Source organism: Leishmania panamensis (assembly GCF_000755165.1).
Source record: "Leishmania panamensis strain MHOM/PA/94/PSC-1 chromosome 33 sequence".
In the NCBI taxonomy this organism is placed as follows: Eukaryota; Euglenozoa; class Kinetoplastea; order Trypanosomatida; family Trypanosomatidae; genus Leishmania; species Leishmania panamensis.
The window spans coordinates 1360174-1379607 of record NC_025880.1 but is presented as its reverse complement, the minus strand read 5'-3'; the positions used below and the strand labels follow the sequence as shown (position 1 = coordinate 1379607).

Here is a 19434-nt window from a genome sequence, read left to right as displayed (position 1 = left end):
GAAAACCACACTAGGCGAACTCGATATGAAAGTAGAGAGGGCAAGTGGGGAGGGAAAAGGGGAGAGGAAGATAAGGGCCTTCCCTCCCCTCTATCTCACACTTCACTTCATTCTGCCGTTGCACGCAAGGTCTACAGGGGGTGCGCGTACCGCTGCTCCTTTTCCTCCCTGTAGGCCAGCATCTCTTCCCGTACAATCTGCACCATGTCCTCAGAGCGTGGCAACAGAATGCGGCGCAGCGCACGGATGGAAGGGATACTGGAGGGACTTGCCGCGTACGAGTACTGCGCCACCTCCTCGAGCCGCAGGTGCTGCTGGGCATGAAAAATCCCGGTAATGCGATTCCACACATGTGTCCAGATGCCATCTTGAGCAGAGTTTCCAGTGAGCGCGGCCAGACGCTGCATTTCACGCGCCTCGTCGGCCTTGCGCCGCCGCTCGTTGTGGCGCTCCTCAAAAGTCGTGTCCATCGGATGCGATGCGCTCGGGTTCTTGACGTCGAGAGCCGACACCATGGGGACCGGCTCCACCTTTGTCAGTGCGCAGCCCCTGTTCACTCTCAAAGCCTCCCACACCAGATAGCCCACCCCGCTTCCACTAGGTCTCGTCTGTTCTTCTGTCTTCGCTTCCTTTTCACGCAGCTCCTCCTCTGCAGCCCGTGTCTTCAGGTTGGCGAGGCTGTCACGCTCACGTGCAATGGCCTCCAGTACGGATTTGAAATCCGGCTTGTGACGGCGCAGCTCTTCCGCAGCATCTTTAAAGTCCGCCTTTCGCTTTAGCTCCAGAGCGGCTATGTCCGCCTCTATAGCCTCGACAAAGTCGTCGTAGTGAGAGGCGAAGAGGCGCAGCTCGTAGAACTGCTGGAGAGATTCCATAAGTGCCCACACCGTGAGCAGCTTCAGCAGCACCGTCATGTAGTAGTAGAAGTTATCCGTCCACTCCCACTTGTTATAGGCGATGATGACATGCTTGAGCTTTGTCACGTTGCGCTCAAACTCCTCGCGCGTGTCGCCAAATAGCATCGCATCCTTCTGGAAGTCAAGGTCCACGAGTAAAAAGTGCTCCCTGGCGCTCATGGTGATGCCCTCAATGTTCTTCATGTACTCCTTTCGCTTTTGTATCCTCTGCTCAGGGGTGAGGATCTCGTCAATGGGCAGGCCGTTTTCGTCGAACTTGGGCACAATCGAGGCCGACCCGGTGTACGGCTGCCGCGGCCGCAGGAACCGGAGTCGCTTGTCTTCTTTGACACCAAAACCAGCGCCGAGCCCACTTTTGCTCGGCGCTCCGTGCGGCGTAACGAGAGAGGTGAAGTCGGTGGTTGAGAGCCGGTACGCGTCAAAATCGGTCCTCTCGCGCTGCTTTGGCGGGAGGTTGGCCACCGCGACGCCGCCGCTGACGCTCTCAGGGGCCTTGAAGAGCTGACTCATGAGTACCCTGTCATCGGCGCTGTTACGACGTGCAAAACCCTTCTCGGCTGCCTCCTTTTGCTTCTGCTCCCATTTCGCCTTCTCCTCGCTCACCGAGTTGGAGATGTGAAGGGAAGACAGCCGTGCGGTCCTTCGAACGGTGCGCGACGCCCACGAGCGCCGCATTGGTTGATGGTGTGCGACAAGTGGAGGGAACGAAAGGGCTGAAATGACCTGAGCGATTGCACACGTCTTGCACACACCCACAGTTGTCTATGAATGCACCGGAGCTGCGTGTGCACGAAAAAGCGGGATGATGATGATGGGGGGGGGGGTAGGCGTATGTGAGTTGGTGCGCACCAGGGAAGGAAGTGCCGCCATAACAGAGAGGAAGGGGAGTGAGAGAACGATGAGTACAAAGTCCATGGAAGACAGACTACAGGCACTCACGCACGTGCCTCTGCCCCCCCAATTCGCTGGAGCTCACTTTGCATTGAAATCAACGCCACTCCAGGTGATTCAGCACCACCAGCCAAAAGGGCTCCCAACATGGTATGCAGCAGAGGGGGCCACGGGGGTAGGCCCCTCACGCCTACCTTTGCAAATGGCGGCATGACATCGTGCGACAACCCCTCGCCCCCTTTTGTCTCCATCCAGCACGTGGCAGAAGAGAGAGAGAGACAAGCGGTGAGTACACTTGTTGGTTGGCACATCGAAAGCGAAGAAGAGAGGGAAACGAAAAGGAGAAAAAGAGGTCCCACACACAGCACAGAGCGAGGGATGCAGTCCACCGCATCGAAGGACTGAGGCGAGTAACACGTGACGTCTACTCACACCCTTACGCGACCATGGCGGAGGCCGTGCTAGACTCATACTTCCAGGTGGGCGGCAGCTGCTTGACACGCTTGTAGTAGCGGGCCAGGCGGTGGATGCGGGACTCGACCAGAATGAGGCGGTACTTGGTGTCACGGTCCGTCGTGTGGCGTTCGAGGTGCTTGCGCATCTGGGTGGCGCGCTTCACGAGGAAGTACAGATCCTCTGGGATCTCCGGGGCGAGACCGTTGTGCTTGAGGATGCGCAGGATCTTGCGGCCTGTCACGTTCTTCACCTGGGCAATGCCCATGGAATCACGCAACTCCATGCCAATCTGACTGGGCATCATACCCTTGCGAGAGCTTTTGCACACCATCTTCACCACGTTGCGGCTTGCGATCTTAAGCCATGCCGGGGGAGTGCGGCGGTAGGGGAGCGCGGACGAGGCCTTTCCCCGACCGTTGCCGTGCATGCGCACCATTGTTGTCTCTTACGCTTGTGGTAGACTGAAAAACCAGCGTGTGACCGGAGAAAGGGAGGGGTGGAACTTGTGCAAGCGACCCGCAAAGGCGAGAAAGAGCGGAAAGAAGATGGGGGTCGAGGCGGAGGAGGAGAGAGGAGAGACGGCAGGTATACGAACAGCAGCAGACGCGCCGTCGGTGTGGATAAAGACAGACTCCACAGAAAACCAAAAAGAACAGCAAAGACCGGAGCTCAGCACAACCGAGGCGTGCACCAGTGCATCCGTCAAGCCACCCACGCGTGTGTAGTTCGCCATACCGCTCACAGACAGTGTACGATCGAAATTGTCTCTCTGCCTCGTGCTCGCACTTTACGCTTTGGCTTCTCGACAGCCTAAGAGAGCGGTGGGGAGGGGGAGAGGGAGGAGTACGCGGCATACGTGCTGCTGCATCCACAGAAGGCACACAGGAAACACTCTCAGCTTGGAGAGCTTTAGACACATGCAGCGAGTACCTCCTATCGTGCTTCGCCGAGTACATCGGCGCATCCCAGGTGTTCCATGTACGCAAGAACAGCAGCAGTTACGTCACTCGGAGATTTCTTGATGAGGTCCCAGGTGCTACTGGGGGAGGAGCTCAGGCCGCAGAGGAGTTTGTACGGTTCTGTCGAGCGATGAGAGAAAAGGGTGCAGCTCCTTCTCGAACAGCTTCTGCTTGCTTGCCTGGCTGTGGCGAGAATCAAGATTGATCCATGGAAACGGTCAGGGTGCGGCAGAAGATGGCCAGCGAGGAGAGGGGCATGAGGAGCGCTTCTTCATGTACGCAGATGGCAAGATGTACTGACAACACGTCATACGGCCTCCGAGGCTGATACGTACTTCGGGAGCTAAGGCCGCCACCGCATCCACCAAACGACACGCGGCGGCGATGAAGTGAAGAAACTGTATTGTGTCCATAAAGGGGGCAAGGTTTAGCCACCAGCCGAACGAGCGCTGAAGATCCAGCAGGTTTCCCCGCTGGGCTCACCGCACCGGTGGGATCGCCTAAGCAGGCGCTTTGAAGCGGCGCGTGTGTGGTGAGCGCAGCGAAAAGAAGGAAAGGAGGCACGCAGCACCTCCGCAATCGCCTCCTTTTCGGACTTCACGGAGGTCTACGCCGTTACGAAAGAGAGCGTGGAGCACTCGCGGTGCCGCCTCATCACGATGTGTCGGCTGACTGAGGAGTACCCACGCAACGGGACCGCACACGCACGAAACGGTCTGCAAAACGTAGCATTGCTCTACAGCCTATTGCAGGACCTCCACGGGAACAGCCGCCGAAGCAAGTCCAGACGACGAATGCGCGCGGGCGCATATTATGCAGTGAAGAGCAGCAAAAGTAGCTAAGGCCCAGCAGCTCCACTTGTCACGTGCCAACTACAGGGCGTACTCCTCCGTCAGTGAGGCAGTGGCGAGAAAGGAAAGTGGTTCCGCACCCTGCATTTCCCCGAGCTGGTGTGCATCGCTGCGTAGCAGCATTCACGTGTGGGCAGCGAGGAAGTCGACAAGAGAGCAGAGGTCAGGGCGACACGACTGGGAAGATGTGCGACAGAAGTGCAGTCCTACGTTGCACAATCGGATTACGAGCTCGCGGATGTGCAGCGAGTATGCTAGAGTGGATGGCACAAGTGAGAGGCCGAGGACATCTTTCCATGTAAGCCTCAGAGGTGCCGCAATACTACGACTGGTGGCGTGGTGGCAGAGTTGAATGAACCCCTGCACCCAAAGGGCGATATGGCAAGAGAGATCCGCCATGCTAGCGGGCGCAAAACACAGCGATGTGCACAGGGTTGAGGGTGCGCTGTCAATACTGAGTGCGCCCCCGTTGGGCAACTGCTACACGATCAGTTGTATCCATTCCGGCGACAATAATGGCCTCTACCACTCGCGTGAGCAGAGTTCGTCGACAAGGCTACCCGCCGCATACACGCACGCGTACTCCACGCACACCCCACAGTCGTCCCTGGATTCCACCATGCTTATATACAGTGGCTGCAAAAGGGTTGCCAGCTGCATACACAGTATCGGATTCTTCGAACGATAGAAGCAGTCAGTAAGTGCATCGGTCACCATGACTTGCGCGCCAGTGGGTGGTGTGAAGAAGCAGCTCCGATACTTCCGTGAGCAGCTCTTCCTGGATAGTGCCATGGAATGCGTCAACGACGGCATCCTCGCTAGTCTCATGCACACGGCTTACGGAGCGCAGGGCGAGTGTCACCGCTTCTGTGAGACACCCATCCATGACCGGAGTCGCGCGCAGCAGTCTGTTCACCGTCACGATGACGAGGGGACGCCGAGTAGAATGACGCTCAAAGTACGATTCCAGTACCGCCCACGTCATATTCGCAGCGTCGCCCGGCTCCAGCTCATCGGGGCGAACCATAAAGTGAATAAGACACGCGAAAAGGCTGTCGGCACCGACCACATCAGGGTAGAGTTGCAGTAGTGATGAGAGACTTCTGCGGTTGCTCCGTAAAGTCACGCAGCTCTGCGCGCACACCGCCGCCCTCGGCGGCTGACACCGTCAGGAGATGAACAAGAAAAAAAGCCGCAGCGGAGAACGGTGGCAACGGACTCGACTTCCGTGACGAACCGGGAGACCACGGCGAACGACACGATGCAGTTCAAAGCGAAGATATCGAGCGAGGACCCGTCAACGGCCCCAACTTCTCCACACACGTCAGGATCGCTGCTCGAACAAACTGCCGCAGCGCGGCAGCCTCTTGCCCGACAGAGTGGCGAGGTCGTTTGCGTATCAGGTCAAGGAGCAGCTGCATGACAGTTGTCCGCAGCGGCAGTGTAGTGAGCTGGGCATCAAGCAGGAAGCCAGCGACGCCATTGGCAAGAAAGCTCCACAGGCAGTAGTTTCTGTAACTCTCCGAAACGACTGCGCACAAAGTGACACCACCACGAGCGTCTCCTGCTGCAAATCTCACCTCACACTGGCGCAACCACTCCGGCCACTCCCTTGTCGGTTTTTTGCTGCTGCTGCTGCGCGGAAGGCTCTGCTGCGACGAGGTGCAGGACGCGCGTCGTGACAGCGCTGCGCTCGCTAAACTACGACCCTGTGCATCAGCCCTTCTCTCTGAAGGGCGGATGAGTGCATCGCCGGCGTTCACGGCATTGGCACACAAATCAAGGAGGACCAAATCGGCTGACTTGCAGGTGGACTGGTCGACATCGCCGCGAAGGCGTGTCACAGCGCTGAGCTGCGCCAACTGCACAGCTATGCGCCAGCTGATACCACCAAGGTGAAAGGTGTAGTGAGTCCGTGAGTGGTCACTGTGTGGGGCGGGTGCACAAAGTGCGAAGGGGCCGAGCAAAGGTGATGACGCGTAGCGATGAAAACACCCACAAAAAACGCCGCGCGAGGGTCGGGTAAGAAAGGGAAAGGCAGAGGAGAGAAAGCTGAGCGAGCACGACACACATCAAGTCTACCGGGAAGTCCCACAGAGGTTTCTCCCTCTTCCACCGCCGCCGCTCACTGCGTTGCACAGCCCCCAACAGTGCTCGCGTGTGTGTGTGTGTGTGGTATGACGTGCTTGAGGTACATCGGAACGCTCATCCCCTCGTCTCTGCCTCTCTGCCTACCGATTTGAACTTGAGACACGCACAGAGCTAGAAAAGCATCGCGCGTGTTGACAGTCGTGACATCCCTAGCGATGGTTTGACACTCCAAAGACGACTCTCCTCCCCCCAAAGACACGGGGCATTTCCCTTCGCCCTGCTCGTGCCAGGGCATCAATGAGAATTGCGCCTCTTCGTGTACAGCTGCACCTCATTTTCAAGCCAGTCCGCAAAGTCTGCGCAGGGCGTATAGCCGATGCACCCGGGTGCATCCGGATGGTGGCCGTAGAGCACCCCCGCGCATTGGCCAGCTGTAGTGACGAGGGGGCTGCCTGACATGCCGTGATAGCATGTGGCGAGATCACCCACACCTTTGCACATGCCCTGCGCATCCAGTACCGAGACGGTTGCGGTGGCCCGTATCTGCTTGCCTTCCACGTCCTGCATTTCCTTCAGAAGAGCGTCGCGCTCATGCGGAGGTAGACGCTGCAGCACGGATGGGTCCAACGTGTCGAGCTCCCCAAGCCGACCAACGCCGCGGAAGCCAATGAGCAGTCCATCCGACGCAGCTGGATAGAGCTCCTCGCACAGCAGCAGTGATTCCGGCGCCAAGTCCAATGTGTGCGTTGGCGCCTCCGCGGTAGCACGATGTGGCGCTTTCCATGATGCGGCATCGACAGCGAGTAGCGCCACGTCGAGGTTGGGGTGCTGGGCGAGAAGGCGGAGACTCACAGCGTCTGTCGCCACCGCCCTCCCGTCTTCGTCCGTGCGGTACATGCGGCAAATGACAAAACGTGCCTTCTGATACTCTTGGGGGATCTTCAACTGCGACGCATCTTTGGTGTAGTTCCAGGGAGCAAAGGAGTGCTTCGCCGTGAGCAACAGCACAGACGGCGAGGCTGCTGGCTTCCCGCTTGCAGCCTTGATCATTCTGCGAGTTCGAAATCTGAAGGCGGTACCCATCATAAGCCACAGAGGCTTCAGCATTTTCCCCGGGACGTGCAGAAAGCTCAGGATTGGGACACAGCAGCCGCGGCGCAGTGACGCTGTCGCTAGCGCACCAGTACCAACCGCAGTAGCGTTGCCCTCTGCCATCGCGATTTAGGAGAGCCTCCTGCAGGTGGCCCTTGTTTTATGCGTGATGAAACGCCAAAGAGAGAGGAGAGGGAAGTCGCGTAGCAGAGGGAGACAAAGTGGTGCGTGAGTGATTGAGGCCCAGCGGAAGCTGAAGAAAGGGGCACACGCACACATACACGCACGCGGCTTGCGTTGCATCGGCTGCTGCTTCGGCGGTCCACGCAGACAAAGAAGAGTTACACCACTCACCTCTCACACTTCTGCCACGGTCTTGTCAACGATCCAGTAAGATGAATCGGAAGACGGACGAGAAGATCTATGCCTGTGTGTGTGTGGGGGGGGGTGTCTGAGTACGCGTGCACTACGCTTTTCTCTTTCCTTGCTCGATAGAGTTCCAGTAAAGGAGACTACGCAGGGTCTCAGGCCTTGGGGAGGGCCGCACGCGCCTCTTCCCTTCTCGCCTCACAGCGCGCATAGCCGCCGCGCAGTCTATCTCGTTTTGCGCACGCGTGCACATTTGTCCTTCTTGTGCATGAGTGTGCGTGTCGCACTGATGCGGAGGGACGGGCTGGTGTGCAGTTGCTCTCACAACCATTTTTGACTATCCCTCGCCGCTACCCCCCCCCCAAAGTCGCATTTTGCGTCATTAACACCTACAATACGCAGAGAACAGGTCCCGTGAGCAATGCCTATCGAGTCGTGTCCTCTGGAATGAGCCGCTGCTCAGAGAGTGATGGGCAGCAGAAGACGGAGGGTGCAAGGTCCGCGATACAACACCGCACAGATACTGCGGCGGTTGCCGCATGGCACTTGTTCAGTTCTGCTTTGTTTCCTCGTGATACCGCTGAAGAGAGAGCGGAATGATTCCGCTCGAGTGATGGACGGTGTTTGCAATGTGCTGGAGGGCGACTGTATACGACTCACCGTAGTCCCGCCGCAGGCTAGCACGAGCGTCTTCGTTGTTGAGCACCGTCTGGAGCAAGGCAGCGCATTCCTCCATTGCCACATGCGGCAGACCGCACTTGCCGACGAAGCTCAAACGAGGATCGCTCTGGTCCACAATGGGTACGGCGGAGAAGGCGAGAAAGAGCTGGTGGGCGACTGCGTAGGTGCGGCTCAAAACGGCACGCCACGCCTCCTCACTCTTTTTGTCGGCCGCCTGCTGAGTTATGCTCATCAGGACCGTCCATACTTGCTGCATTTTGACGCTCTCCGTCGTTACACTGGAATGGGTCCTGCAGGAACAAGTGTCCTCCACAAGGAGCAGTGTGGCGAGGTGCAGCTGTGGTGTGAATGCGCTTGATGGGGCGCGCGCCAGAACGCTACTTATGCGCTGCACGCGTTCCTCCGCAGCAGGCGACCGCGTCGTTGGGCAAGTAACGAATAAATTGTGCAGAAGCGGCAGAACAGCACTGCACAGCTTTGTCGCCTCACATGGGATGGCGACCGCGTCTGAGGAGACCAACACCGCCGCAGCGTCGTCCGCGAGGTCGAAGAGTGCCGTCATTGCGTTAGTTATGAGGCCCTTTTTGGAAATTCCCCGAGCCAAGTTGGCGCACGCACCAGCCGTCAAATGCAAGTGCGAATGCGCAGCGCCGTAGAGGACGGCCACGGCCGCCGTGGTCGTGCACCTTGCAGTGGCTTCATCCGCTTGGTGAGAGTCCAGCAACGGATACGACGTGACAAGGAAGTGGAGGGCGCCGTCACACATGTCTTGCGTCCACAGCTCCGCCGGCACACGCGTGATCGCCTCCTGCGTCGCCGCGTATACGTGAGGATACTCAGAAGGTTGCATGCGGGAGGCTATGGCGAGGAGGGACGGCATTATGCTGTCCAGGTGCGCACGCTCGCATTTCAGGCTCCCCAGCTCGTTTCGCAGCCCATTCTCCATCTCCGCCGTGAAAAGGTACTCATTACAGTCCGCGGAGGCGTCGACGGTGTGCCGCACACATCGCCACAGAGCGGCGTCCAGATCCGGCACGCTGTGCCGCCACCCGTCGAGGTTCTGCAGAGTGCCGAGCAGAATCTCGATCCACTCAAAGGTAACCACAGTGGGCTCCCGGAGAACAATGGCACTCATCACATTCAGCGAGCCCACGATGAGGGCACCAGCGCTCACCGCTGGTGAGTCGGCGTTGGTGCACTGCTCGGCGAGAAAGTCAAAGTCCAGCGCTACAGATGCCGCCATTGGGAAGGCCGCGGCGAGGTGAGCGAGCGCGCGCAGACCATGCTGCAGGAGAACGGGATCGTCCTTCCCTTCGGTGATAAGCGTGCTCGTAGACATGACGATCGTGTCGTTGAAGACGCTTGTCAACTCTGCGTGATCCAATGCACACACGAGACAGAAGGCATGATCCACAACGGCCCGCACCGCCTTCTTCTTGAGCTCCTCCTTCACCGCGTCGCTCTCGGCAACGCCGGCCAAGACATCGGCAACATGCGAGATGCTGGGGGCGCCCAGCAAAACGCGCCGCGTTGAGTTGTCGTGTGAGGTGTGAATAGCCATCCACTCTAGCAGTCGCACAACGGCCGCCGTGATAACCGCATCCCGCCTGTTCAGAAGACCGCTGAGCGACACACTCATTCCGCTCACCCACAGCTGCTGCAGGCAAAGCTGCGTGTATGTGTTCTTGTCAACGCACACATGAGTGGCGCCCGTCGACTCGCCTGTCTGAATCTCAGGCGCCCCATCGAGCACGACATCGGCGAGCGTGTCTGTGATTGCCGTGACAAGTTGCGGCTTTGGGGTGTTCACGAGGGCCCGGTGGAGCCACAGAAGAGGGTTCCCCGGAAGTGCGTGCACGCAGAACGCACGAAGCGCCGCCGGTAACTCACACGCCTTTTTGCGGAATGTCATTACGTCCTCGACGTCGAGGGCGGGGCCGTTGCAGCGGCTGCTAAGAAAACGATGAAGTTGAATGGCGGTCTTGAAGTTGTGCATCGCCTCCGCCTTGAAAATCCACTTTGCTGCCTGCAGTGCAGGTGGGATTACGGCGGACTGCTGCGTCATCCTTTCCCACGCATCATGAAGCGCATCGAGCGCCTTCTCTACGCCCCCGTCCTCGTCCTCCTGCTCGGCGACTGCGCACCCGTAGTACAGCTTAACAGCCGTGTGAAAGTGCACAGGGAGTGGTAAGCGCGTCAGCTTCCCTGCGATCACCAACAGTCGCTTGCGGAGTGCTGCTGAGAAAGCGACATGAAGTGCCAAGGCGCTGAGAAGATCCAGCAACACCAGCTGCGCACTGTCGTGTGGTTCTGCCTTCACCACCTCCGACTCCACGAGCATCCAGAGCTCCTCGCAGCTTTCCAGAAAGGTCGCAATGGACCCACCAATCGCCGAACAGCGCAGTGCCCATGAGAAGAGATGTAGCACTGACCACACCTCGTTCTCAATATCATCGCCATCCTTTCCGAAGCTTCTCAGAAGCTGCGGAAGAGGGGCGAGGATGGCCAGCGCCTGATCACCGATGTCCTCCACAGCGCATGCGTTAGACAGCCACACGCTGCGGCACCGCACATCCCACTTCATACCTGCGACGCTCATGGGCTCTGCATTGGCCGCACCGAGATCTTTCGCAAACTGCGCGAGCGCAGAGAAGAGCAGAGGAAAGCGACCGGCAACGACGGCCACAACTGTAGGGTACTCTCTCAGCTCCATCAACTTGTGCTGCGCCGCTGCAAGCACCTCGGCGGTGGGATTTAACCGCAGCTTCTCTAGCAACTGCTCCACCTCAGCATAGACGCGGGTGTCTTCTGCGTTGGCGAAGGTGAAGGGCGCGCAGTCCACTTGCCCAAGCTTCACCTTGAACATCGATGCCGCCTCCTTGGGCGGCGCCTTGGCTGACCCCTTGAACGGCCTTTTGGTCATGCCTCCTCGACCCGCGCGAGCGCCCTTTGTGCGCGTGTGTGCTCCGCGCTTCACTTGTATTTCTTTCTTTTTTTCGCTCTTATTTCGACTCTCTTGAGGGGGCGCTGGTGACACAGGCGCGGCCAACTCACACGTGCGTGTGCGTCTGAGTGTGCCGATCAGGGAGGAGGGGGGATGGTGCTTGAGAGGGAAGGGATCTGAGAAACAGCGGTCTCGGGTAAGCGCGTAAGGATGTACGGTGTCGACTTTAGTAGAGGCGCGCGGCTGTTGGGTGGGCGGACGAGAGAAGTCAGCCGCACGATTTGCTGTTTTGAGCTTCGGCCCGCTGGGTAGGGGCACGCAAACCCAAGAAGATGCAAAAGAGGAGGTGAGGAGACAAAGTTTAGTGAGAAACCTCAAACAAAGGGGCACTGGAGCCAACTAGTCACTCAACCAGTAAAGCCGCCAATGGATACGCGAATACAGAAGCGCGCTGCAGGACGGATAGAGACAAGATGTACGTGCCCTCGATATCTCGGCATTGCGTGTATGGCGGCACACATACATGCGCACACATTCGTGCACTGTATGGGTTGAACATGTCCGTTGGAGTGTTGTCTCTCGTAACGGCGCGTGGCAAAACGGCACTCAACGGCACGTCGGCGACGAAGCACGTCAGAGTTTAACTGGCGCGGTGGAGACAGAGAAAGAGACAGAGGAGAGAGAGGGAGAGCGAAAGAAGGACTGTGCGATGGCCAATCACAGCAACGCACCACTCTCAATGACGGCCACAAAACACGAGCACGTTTGATAGCAGAATACACAGAGAGGAAGGGGAAAAAGACCGAGACACACCAGCGGCCACACGCGCCAACAACTCACCGAGGGGAAGAAAAGAAGAGGCGCGTACCTCAGCTGGAGTTCGGGAGACTGGCGAGGATCTTGTCGCCATCCTTGACGTGGGGGGCCATCTTGCGAATGGTGCTGCGCATGTCGAGCGGTGCGTCCTGCGAAATGTCAGGCATGCGCGAGTTAAGGAAGGCGGTGCCGTCGTAGTCCATCATCTTCAGCTTCGCCTTATAGAAGCGCGCCTTGGCGTCGACGTTATCCCACGTTCCTTCGATGTTGGAAGGGTCGAAGCCGTCTTGGAAGTCCTTCCCCGCGTCTACAGACGACGACTCTGTTATCTTTTGCTTCAACCAGAGGTCGTTGATGGGCTGCCCGGAGTCCTGCATCACCTTCATGTCCTGCAGTATATTGTACGCCTTAGAGAACTGCTGCTTGTACTGTCCGTAGTTTTGTCGAATGTCCCCCATCGTCTTCTTGGCACCTGCCTGGCCGGACGCCAAGCCGCCCTCCGATTGTGCCAGGTCACCGCCCAGCACCCCCTTGCCGGATACGCTCTCCATCGCCGCGGCCAAGAACAGGTCAAGCGGGCGCTGCGGATCGACAGCCGTGGTGAGGGAGGGGGTCTGTACGTCAGGCGGCTGCAGCGCTGTCGCCGCCTCTTCGGGGCCCTTCTCTAGCTCACGACGCTTAGCAGGCTCCTCTGCAAGTCGCTTAGCGGCCATCTCCAGGCTATCTTCGAGCCGCTCCTGCAAGAGACGCCCGTCGAGGAGATTGGAGTTGAGCTTCCACACCTGCACGCTGAGGCGCATGTCGGTCTCCACCCGTATGCTAGTTCCGTTGGCCAAAACGTACGTGTGCATCTCCTCTGTCTTCTCGCCAAAGCGGAAGCCCCAGCGCGCCTCGCCGGAGGCACACATGAGCGCGCGAGCCGGCAGCAGCACCTGCCCGCGCCGGCCGGTGCTCTCGTCATCAAAGTCCAACACGGTGTCACTCAGCAAATTGAAATAAAGGAAGCCGGTGCCAACGGTGGGATGCTCAACGTGCATCTCGTAGCCGGGGACGTGATGTTCCACAACCCGTGCTGTATCCGGCATGCCGCCAATCAGCGGCGGTGCCACATCCATTAACACGCGTAGAAGTGTCGGCGACCACAGCAGCCCCGGTAGGTGGCACACCTCCTTCTTCTGCCAGTTCTTTACTTCCGTGAACTCCTTCTCTGTGCCAAACATCTCCAGATACACATGCTTGATGACCTTGTCTTCCGGCGTAGACCCCCTCCAGATGGTCGTCTGTCCTTCGCGTTGCAGAACACGGCCGAGCTCGGCGTAGATAAGTTCCTCCTCATCGAGTGACAAGACATTCCGGAACACCTCGCAGCGCTGCACGTTTGGCGGCAGCGAAACCAGCGACGCATCCGCCGACAAGACACGCGCCAAATGTAAAAGGCCCCGCCGCAGCATTCGCTCCGCTCGGTATGTCGAGGCTTTAAATGGAAAAGAAAGGAATGGGAGGGAGACAGCGCTGATGCTGAGCAAGTGGCACGCGCAGATGTGGTGCAGTGAACAGACCGAACAACAGAGACCAGCTGCGTGCCTGCTGCGCAATTTACCGCTCCGCACGCATCCACACGCACGCGATAACGGGGCGCGGAAGGGGAGAGAGCGCCGCTACCGATGAGTGTGCGGCGATATGTGCGTCGATGCTCACGCTCCACGTTGAGTAGCTTAGTGCATAGGAGTGAGACAACAGAGACCGTAAAGAAGGGGAAGCAGAGAGGGAGAAGGAAAAGTAGGATAAGGAAAGGAGAGGCAGCGACAGAACTGCAGGTGATCCCTGTACGTGTGGGTGTGTGGGGGGAGGGGGTGTCTCGGGGAGGTCGTGGTGTGTTGTGCATTACACTCCTTCAGAGGCTGAGTGCGAAATGCCACTGTCTCCACGACACAGCACCCAGTGCGTGGCTGAGCCACAGATGGCCTCGTCGAGTAGTAACGGCAGGTCAGGCAGCACTGTTGCTACAATGTGTACAAGACTGAACCGGAACCACCACTTCCGCACCCGTCATAACGGGCAGTTACGCACCAGACTGGGGTAGGGCATGACCACATGTAGTCGACCAAAGGATTGGAGGGGGGTGAATTTATTTTACGCACAGCAAGCGACATTGGTACACGAGAGAGGACGGAGAAACACGAGGTCGCCATCGAGGAGGGAGGAGAGGGATAGCTGAAACCCCTCACCCACATGAAGGCACGTACAACACCCGGACACGGGCAAGAAAGAGAGAGAGACACCCACGTCTAAGCGTGCGCAGTAGAGTACACCACTACGGCCACCGTCAACCTCGAACGCTTAATTAACCCCAAACCCCTCTCTCACCCCCAGAGGTGTCATAAAGAGGGCTCTTGACACACAGGACGGTACAGCTGTGACTCACAAAACGCGTTGAATCCCTTTACCTTATCTGCCTATGGAGTCAGCGTACGCCGGCCTCCACCCACTGCGTGCCTAGTACACATACTTAGACTTTCTGGCATTCTTTGGATGCCGCTAGCATAGCTAACCACTCTCTGGCCGCTTGCTCATCGCGCGGGCGTAGTTCTTCACCGTCTCACTTACCTTCTCCGCACTCTTGCAAGGCACCCACTTGTTGGTCGGCTTCCCATCGTGGAAAAAGGGTAGGCGAATGTAGATGAACTCGCCTGTGATGTGTAGCGGGAAGTCGTACGTCTCGTTACCACCGCTCGAGTACACTCGGTAAAGGTGTCGTTTGCTCTCCGTCTCGGTGAAGACGTAGGCGAAGCCCCCGCTCACTTCTCGTTGAGCGTCGAGCGCGGCCTGCACGTATTCGGCGCTGTCCTCAAATCGACGATGCGCGCGAATCGACTGGATGCGCTTCACCATCGGTTCCACAAAGTTGCACAGGAAGTCGTCCACGTCTGTGAACTCCCACTGTCGATCCACGACGCGATCCTCAACCTTGTAGTAGAACTGCCCATTTGCGCGACGCTCCTCGGAGATGACCCAGTGGTTGGTAGCGTTGCCGCCGACCTTCACCTCACACACGAGCCGGTGCACACTCGCGGTGCGCGGACGCAGAAGCGACTCGCCGATCTCCTTGTCGCGTAGCATGTTGGCTGCACCTTTTTTGGAGACGTCGCGGAAGAGCGGGTGGCGCGACATCTTAGTCGCGAACACGCGCACTTGCTGCTCCACCTGCGTCGTGTTCAGCGAGTTCACGCTGCAGCTGGCGCCGCGTTCCATGTTGCCGTACGACGGCATGGCCGTCTCCCCTTCACCATTGCCGTCGCTTGCCACCGCCAGCTCCTCGCGTGGGGAGCACCACTGCAGATGCAGCTCACAGCGCGCCCAGACACAGCGGCGCACCGTGCCTTGCAGGAGAGCACCGCGTCGAAGCCACACAGGAGCCTCCACTCGCTCCGGCGGACGCCCGTCACCATTTTCATGGCGAGCCCAGTCCCGCAGCTGCTCAGTCCTACGAATGTACTCGAGAAGGTCGACGCGCATTGCCTCATCGCGGATATCCACGGCTGCGATAAAGGCGGTCACGCCGCGCGAGGTGGCCAGGCGGATACCAGGTGTGGAGCCGCCCTGCAAGTTGGTGACTGTACCCGTAATGTAGTCACCCTCGCGCACCACGAAGGTGCCACCACTGCCGCTGCCGCTTCCCGCCCCTGCTCCCTTCGACAGTGCGTTGACGTCAGCACTGGAGAGGTACGTGATGCCGGTAATGCAACTCATAAACTCTACGTTGGTGAGACGGCGATACGGGCGGCGCATAAAGGAGCGGCCATTGGCAATAAGTTCGTCCACCATGAACTCCACTTCACGACGGCCCATGTCCGCCAGTACTGTCTCACTCGCCTTGACCTTGGCCATCACAGCAGGCACTTCGACACGGTGCAGTGCAGCCCGGCGCTCCTCCTGCGCCATTTCAAGCAGCCCCACCAGCAATGCCTCTGCGGGCAGCGTCGATGAGGGGGCAGTGGCCTTTGCCACCATGCAAGCGATCGTGTACCACGGCGACGGAATCAGGGTTGCATCGAGAGGGTGCCACGGGAGCTCCCCGTCGCACTGCTCCGGGGAGCGAACACGCAGCACCGGTGCGGCGTTTTGCACGATAGCGGCCCCGTATTGCTGCAGAAGCTGCTCCACGTGCCGTCGGCTTTGCGGGACGTCCGAGCAAAGGATGGAGCTGGCCAACGCCCGCGCTTTGGCGGGGCCGAGGCCGGGTACAAACTGCAGCATCGCGACTGCATTGGGACGGAACACAACATCGCTGACCCACAGGCCCACCGCCGCCACCCACAGACTCATTTCCCATGCCAGGCGCTGGTAGAGCTGGCGGTCGTGCGAGGGGGAGATGCGCATCGTGCGGCACAGCTGCAGCGCCGTCTGCTCACTCTCGAACAAGGAGCACAACACCTGCAGCGGGTCCTGCACGTAGCGGGCAAGAGCAATGCTCGTCACCACAATGTTCTCCGCTTGTGGCAGTTCTAACCGCGCATATGTGGTCACGCTGTAGTACCGCGGCACCTCCACACTTGCCCACACAACCGGCACGTCAACAAATGTGCTCTGGTGGATCTGCTCGCGCACAAACTTCTCGAGGGTGCGCAACAGCGGCAGGCACGCGGTGGAGGAGGCGCCGATGGCCACCACCGTAGGCCGGCACTGCGTGAACAGCTTCCGCAATTGTATTGCCTGCAGCACCGCCCGCTCACGCCCGCTCACTGTCGACACAGCACAGTCCACCCAACGTGTCGTGCCCAGTACTGTTCCATGTTCGTCAATGAAGGTAAAGGCCGTTACGCCGCTGTTGCCCCGATACACTGCACAGACGCGGCTGAGGTCCTGCGCGTCTTTCGTTGCGGGGAGGGCTTCCACTACGTTCCACTGAGGCTCCCACACTCGCGCGGCGCCGTCGAAGTCGCTGAGCTGCAGTCGAGTCGCGGCGTACGAACCCTGTGCACAGAACGTACTGAGGCGCTGCGCCGACGACGCGCTCACAACGTACTCGGCGTTTGCGGTGAGCTGAGCACGCACCTGCGTCGGAAGCACCTCCAACAGGCGAATTACAACGAAGCTCATAGCCTCGTCGCGCGCGCGCCACCAGTCCGTGTCTTCGCGGCGTTGGTAGAGGCCTTCGAGGTTGAGGATGTCGTAGACGAGTTTCTGATCTAGCACAAAGTACAGCTTCACAAGGTCATTGTGCTCCATCTCGAGAAGCTCAAGAAAGTACTGCGCGTGCTCCGTGAACATGCTGGCCAGCGAGAAGATCTGGTCCGCACGCTCCGAGCGCTTGTAGGTGACGATAAGGTCTCCCTCGGCGCAGAAGACATCCACCACCATATTCGCTAGTATCGGCGCCTTGGAGAACTGCGATACCAGTGCTTTAGTGAACAAGGACAGAATCTGCTCACCATCGAGTGACCGGGCCAGCGTGCGGCCGACATTTGCGGCCCAGTCGCGCAGGCTCATGTGCGCATTGCTCGGACACAGCGTCACAGCCGTGTTGGACCGCAGATTCTCCTGATACTGCAGGCCGGTAATGCTGAATTCTTCAAAGGCATCCTCGAGACCGAGCTCTCGAATGCGCAGGTAGGGGTCGGTGCCGTGCAGGCCCTGAAGGCTGTCTACGAAGGTCAGCCAAATGTCCGCCTCCACTGCGCTCTCGAATACGAGGGAGCTGAGGATCGTCCGCTGATCCTGCACACGAGCGTCCGGGTGGTCCTTAAGTGAGGCAATCATACGCTGCCGACGGTATTCCAGGCCGCGAAACAAGCGATTCAGCTCCACGAGACGGACAAGGAGGCGGCCAAGCTCGATGAAGCACGGTTTGCGCTGGGCGTAATGGCGCTCGCGTCGCTCGCCATACCATAGCGGGTCGCCTTCGCCAATCGAGTGGCGTGCTACGGCATCGAATCCGACGTAGGTTTCGGCGATAGCGGGCTCCTGGCGCTGGCCAGTGGTGACATTGTACGCGTAGGATGCCAGTGCGATGGTGTGCCTGGCGTCTTCGGTCAGCACCGACCCTTCCAGCAAAGCGCACAGGAGTGGGTGCAGGGGTGTCTGGTGATACACCATGAGGTGACCAGGCTCATAGTGCTCTACCGTCATCTTCTGCAGTGCATACCCCAGCGCGACCACCACCGGCTCGTCGACAATCTCGGAGAGCGGACGACTGGCGAGGGCGCAGATGCGCGTATTGTGTGCGAAGGGCTGACCAGCATTGCGCAGCTGACGTAGCACCCAGTAAACCTCGCACTGGGAAGAGAATTCGCACACACTACCGTCCGGAAGCATTCGAGGCTCCACAAGCACCTCTTTGAGTCGCTCCGGACATGCCTCCCGCACAGCGGATTCCGTTGACTTGCCAAGCCCTGTCTGCTCCAACTTGAACTCGAGGTCGTCGCGCAAGGCCTCCTCATCAGTTTGATGCCGCGACAGGGAAAAGCTACCGGAGGTGCCGGCTTCAATCCAGCGCATGAACTCGTTCGTTTCAAGGTCGACCAGATTCGTCTCATCAAGGTTCAGGTCCTCCTCGTCATCACTGCGCTGCTCCGAGTCGTCAGAGCCGCTCACCAGGTCATCGCGCAGATTCTCCAATTCACGACGTGCCTCCTCGCGCAGACGACGGGCGCGCTCCGCCTTTCTTTGTCGCTCCGCCGCAGTCACGAAGCGATGGGCGACATCACTGTCGTCGACATTGTCCTCTGGCAGGACACTAAAGATTACCTGCACGAATGCATTGTGCACACGCTCCACTGCAAGGCTTGCATCGGTTAAATCCCGAACCCACGTCACCCCGGCGAGCAAATCCTCGATGGAAGTGGTGCCATTGCCGGGCAAGCGCACCGCGTCGGAAGAAGCGCCTGCCCATGATTCCATGTTCTGCATGTCACGTAGAAGTACCTGAGAAAGTGAAGGAAAGGCCTCTGAGAGAACGAGTTCAGTGAACTATCAACTCTCTCCTTGTCCCTTCGTCTCTCTATAGATGTTCGTACGTCTAAACCCACACGGAGAGATGTGGAGTGGGCGACAAGAGCGAACGCGGGGCACCACAGCACACGCCAGTTCGAAGCGAAGAAAATAAAAGATGAGGTCCTCAAGTCGTGCGCGTCTTTCGAGTTACATACCGACTGAATGCCGTCGACGCCTCACGAAGCCACGCTAGCACAGCAACACTACACAGAGGGCAGAAAAGATGGAGCACGTCACAGTCACCAGAAGATGGACCCCCCCCCCTCAAATGCCACCGCTAACACCGATGGCGACAGTAAAAATGCCCAGACACAAAACGACGGGTCAGAGAGTCTCGAAAGGGGAAGGATGATACACAGGGTTGCAAGACCCCT

At 58.8% G+C, this 19434-nt stretch overlaps 6 protein-coding genes and 1 pseudogene across 6 annotated transcripts; all 7 read right to left on the bottom strand.

The window, feature by feature from the left end:
- Positions 1-131: 131 nt before the first annotated feature.
- Positions 132-1592, bottom strand: LPMP_333270 (hypothetical protein; the record flags this gene model as incomplete). Its single annotated transcript, XM_010704113.1, has 1 exon — positions 132-1592. The coding sequence occupies one exon, from the start codon at positions 1590-1592 to the stop codon at positions 132-134; it is 1461 nt and encodes a 486-aa protein (XP_010702415.1).
- A 652-nt stretch (positions 1593-2244) lies between these two features.
- LPMP_333260 (40S ribosomal protein S13, putative) lies at positions 2245-2700 on the bottom strand (the record flags this gene model as incomplete). The annotated part of the gene is made up of 1 exon (XM_010704112.1): positions 2245-2700. The coding sequence occupies one exon, from the start codon at positions 2698-2700 to the stop codon at positions 2245-2247; it is 456 nt and encodes a 151-aa protein (XP_010702414.1).
- A 497-nt stretch (positions 2701-3197) lies between these two features.
- On the bottom strand, positions 3198-6225 carry LPMP_333250 (annotated as a pseudogene).
- Positions 6226-6459: 234 nt separating this feature from the next.
- LPMP_333240 (hypothetical protein) lies at positions 6460-7380 on the bottom strand (the record flags this gene model as incomplete). The annotated part of the gene is made up of 1 exon (XM_010704111.1): positions 6460-7380. The coding sequence occupies one exon, from the start codon at positions 7378-7380 to the stop codon at positions 6460-6462; it is 921 nt and encodes a 306-aa protein (XP_010702413.1).
- A 796-nt stretch (positions 7381-8176) lies between these two features.
- On the bottom strand, positions 8177-11020 carry LPMP_333230 (hypothetical protein; the record flags this gene model as incomplete). Its single annotated transcript, XM_010704110.1, has 1 exon — positions 8177-11020. The coding sequence occupies one exon, from the start codon at positions 11018-11020 to the stop codon at positions 8177-8179; it is 2844 nt and encodes a 947-aa protein (XP_010702412.1).
- A 1100-nt stretch (positions 11021-12120) lies between these two features.
- Positions 12121-13518, bottom strand: LPMP_333220 (hypothetical protein; the record flags this gene model as incomplete). The annotated part of the gene is made up of 1 exon (XM_010704109.1): positions 12121-13518. One exon carries the CDS (start codon positions 13516-13518, stop codon positions 12121-12123), a length of 1398 nt encoding a protein of 465 aa, XP_010702411.1.
- Positions 13519-14614: 1096 nt separating this feature from the next.
- On the bottom strand, positions 14615-18565 carry LPMP_333210 (hypothetical protein; the record flags this gene model as incomplete). The annotated part of the gene is made up of 1 exon (XM_010704108.1): positions 14615-18565. The coding sequence occupies one exon, from the start codon at positions 18563-18565 to the stop codon at positions 14615-14617; it is 3951 nt and encodes a 1316-aa protein (XP_010702410.1).
- Positions 18566-19434: the final 869 nt, after the last annotated feature.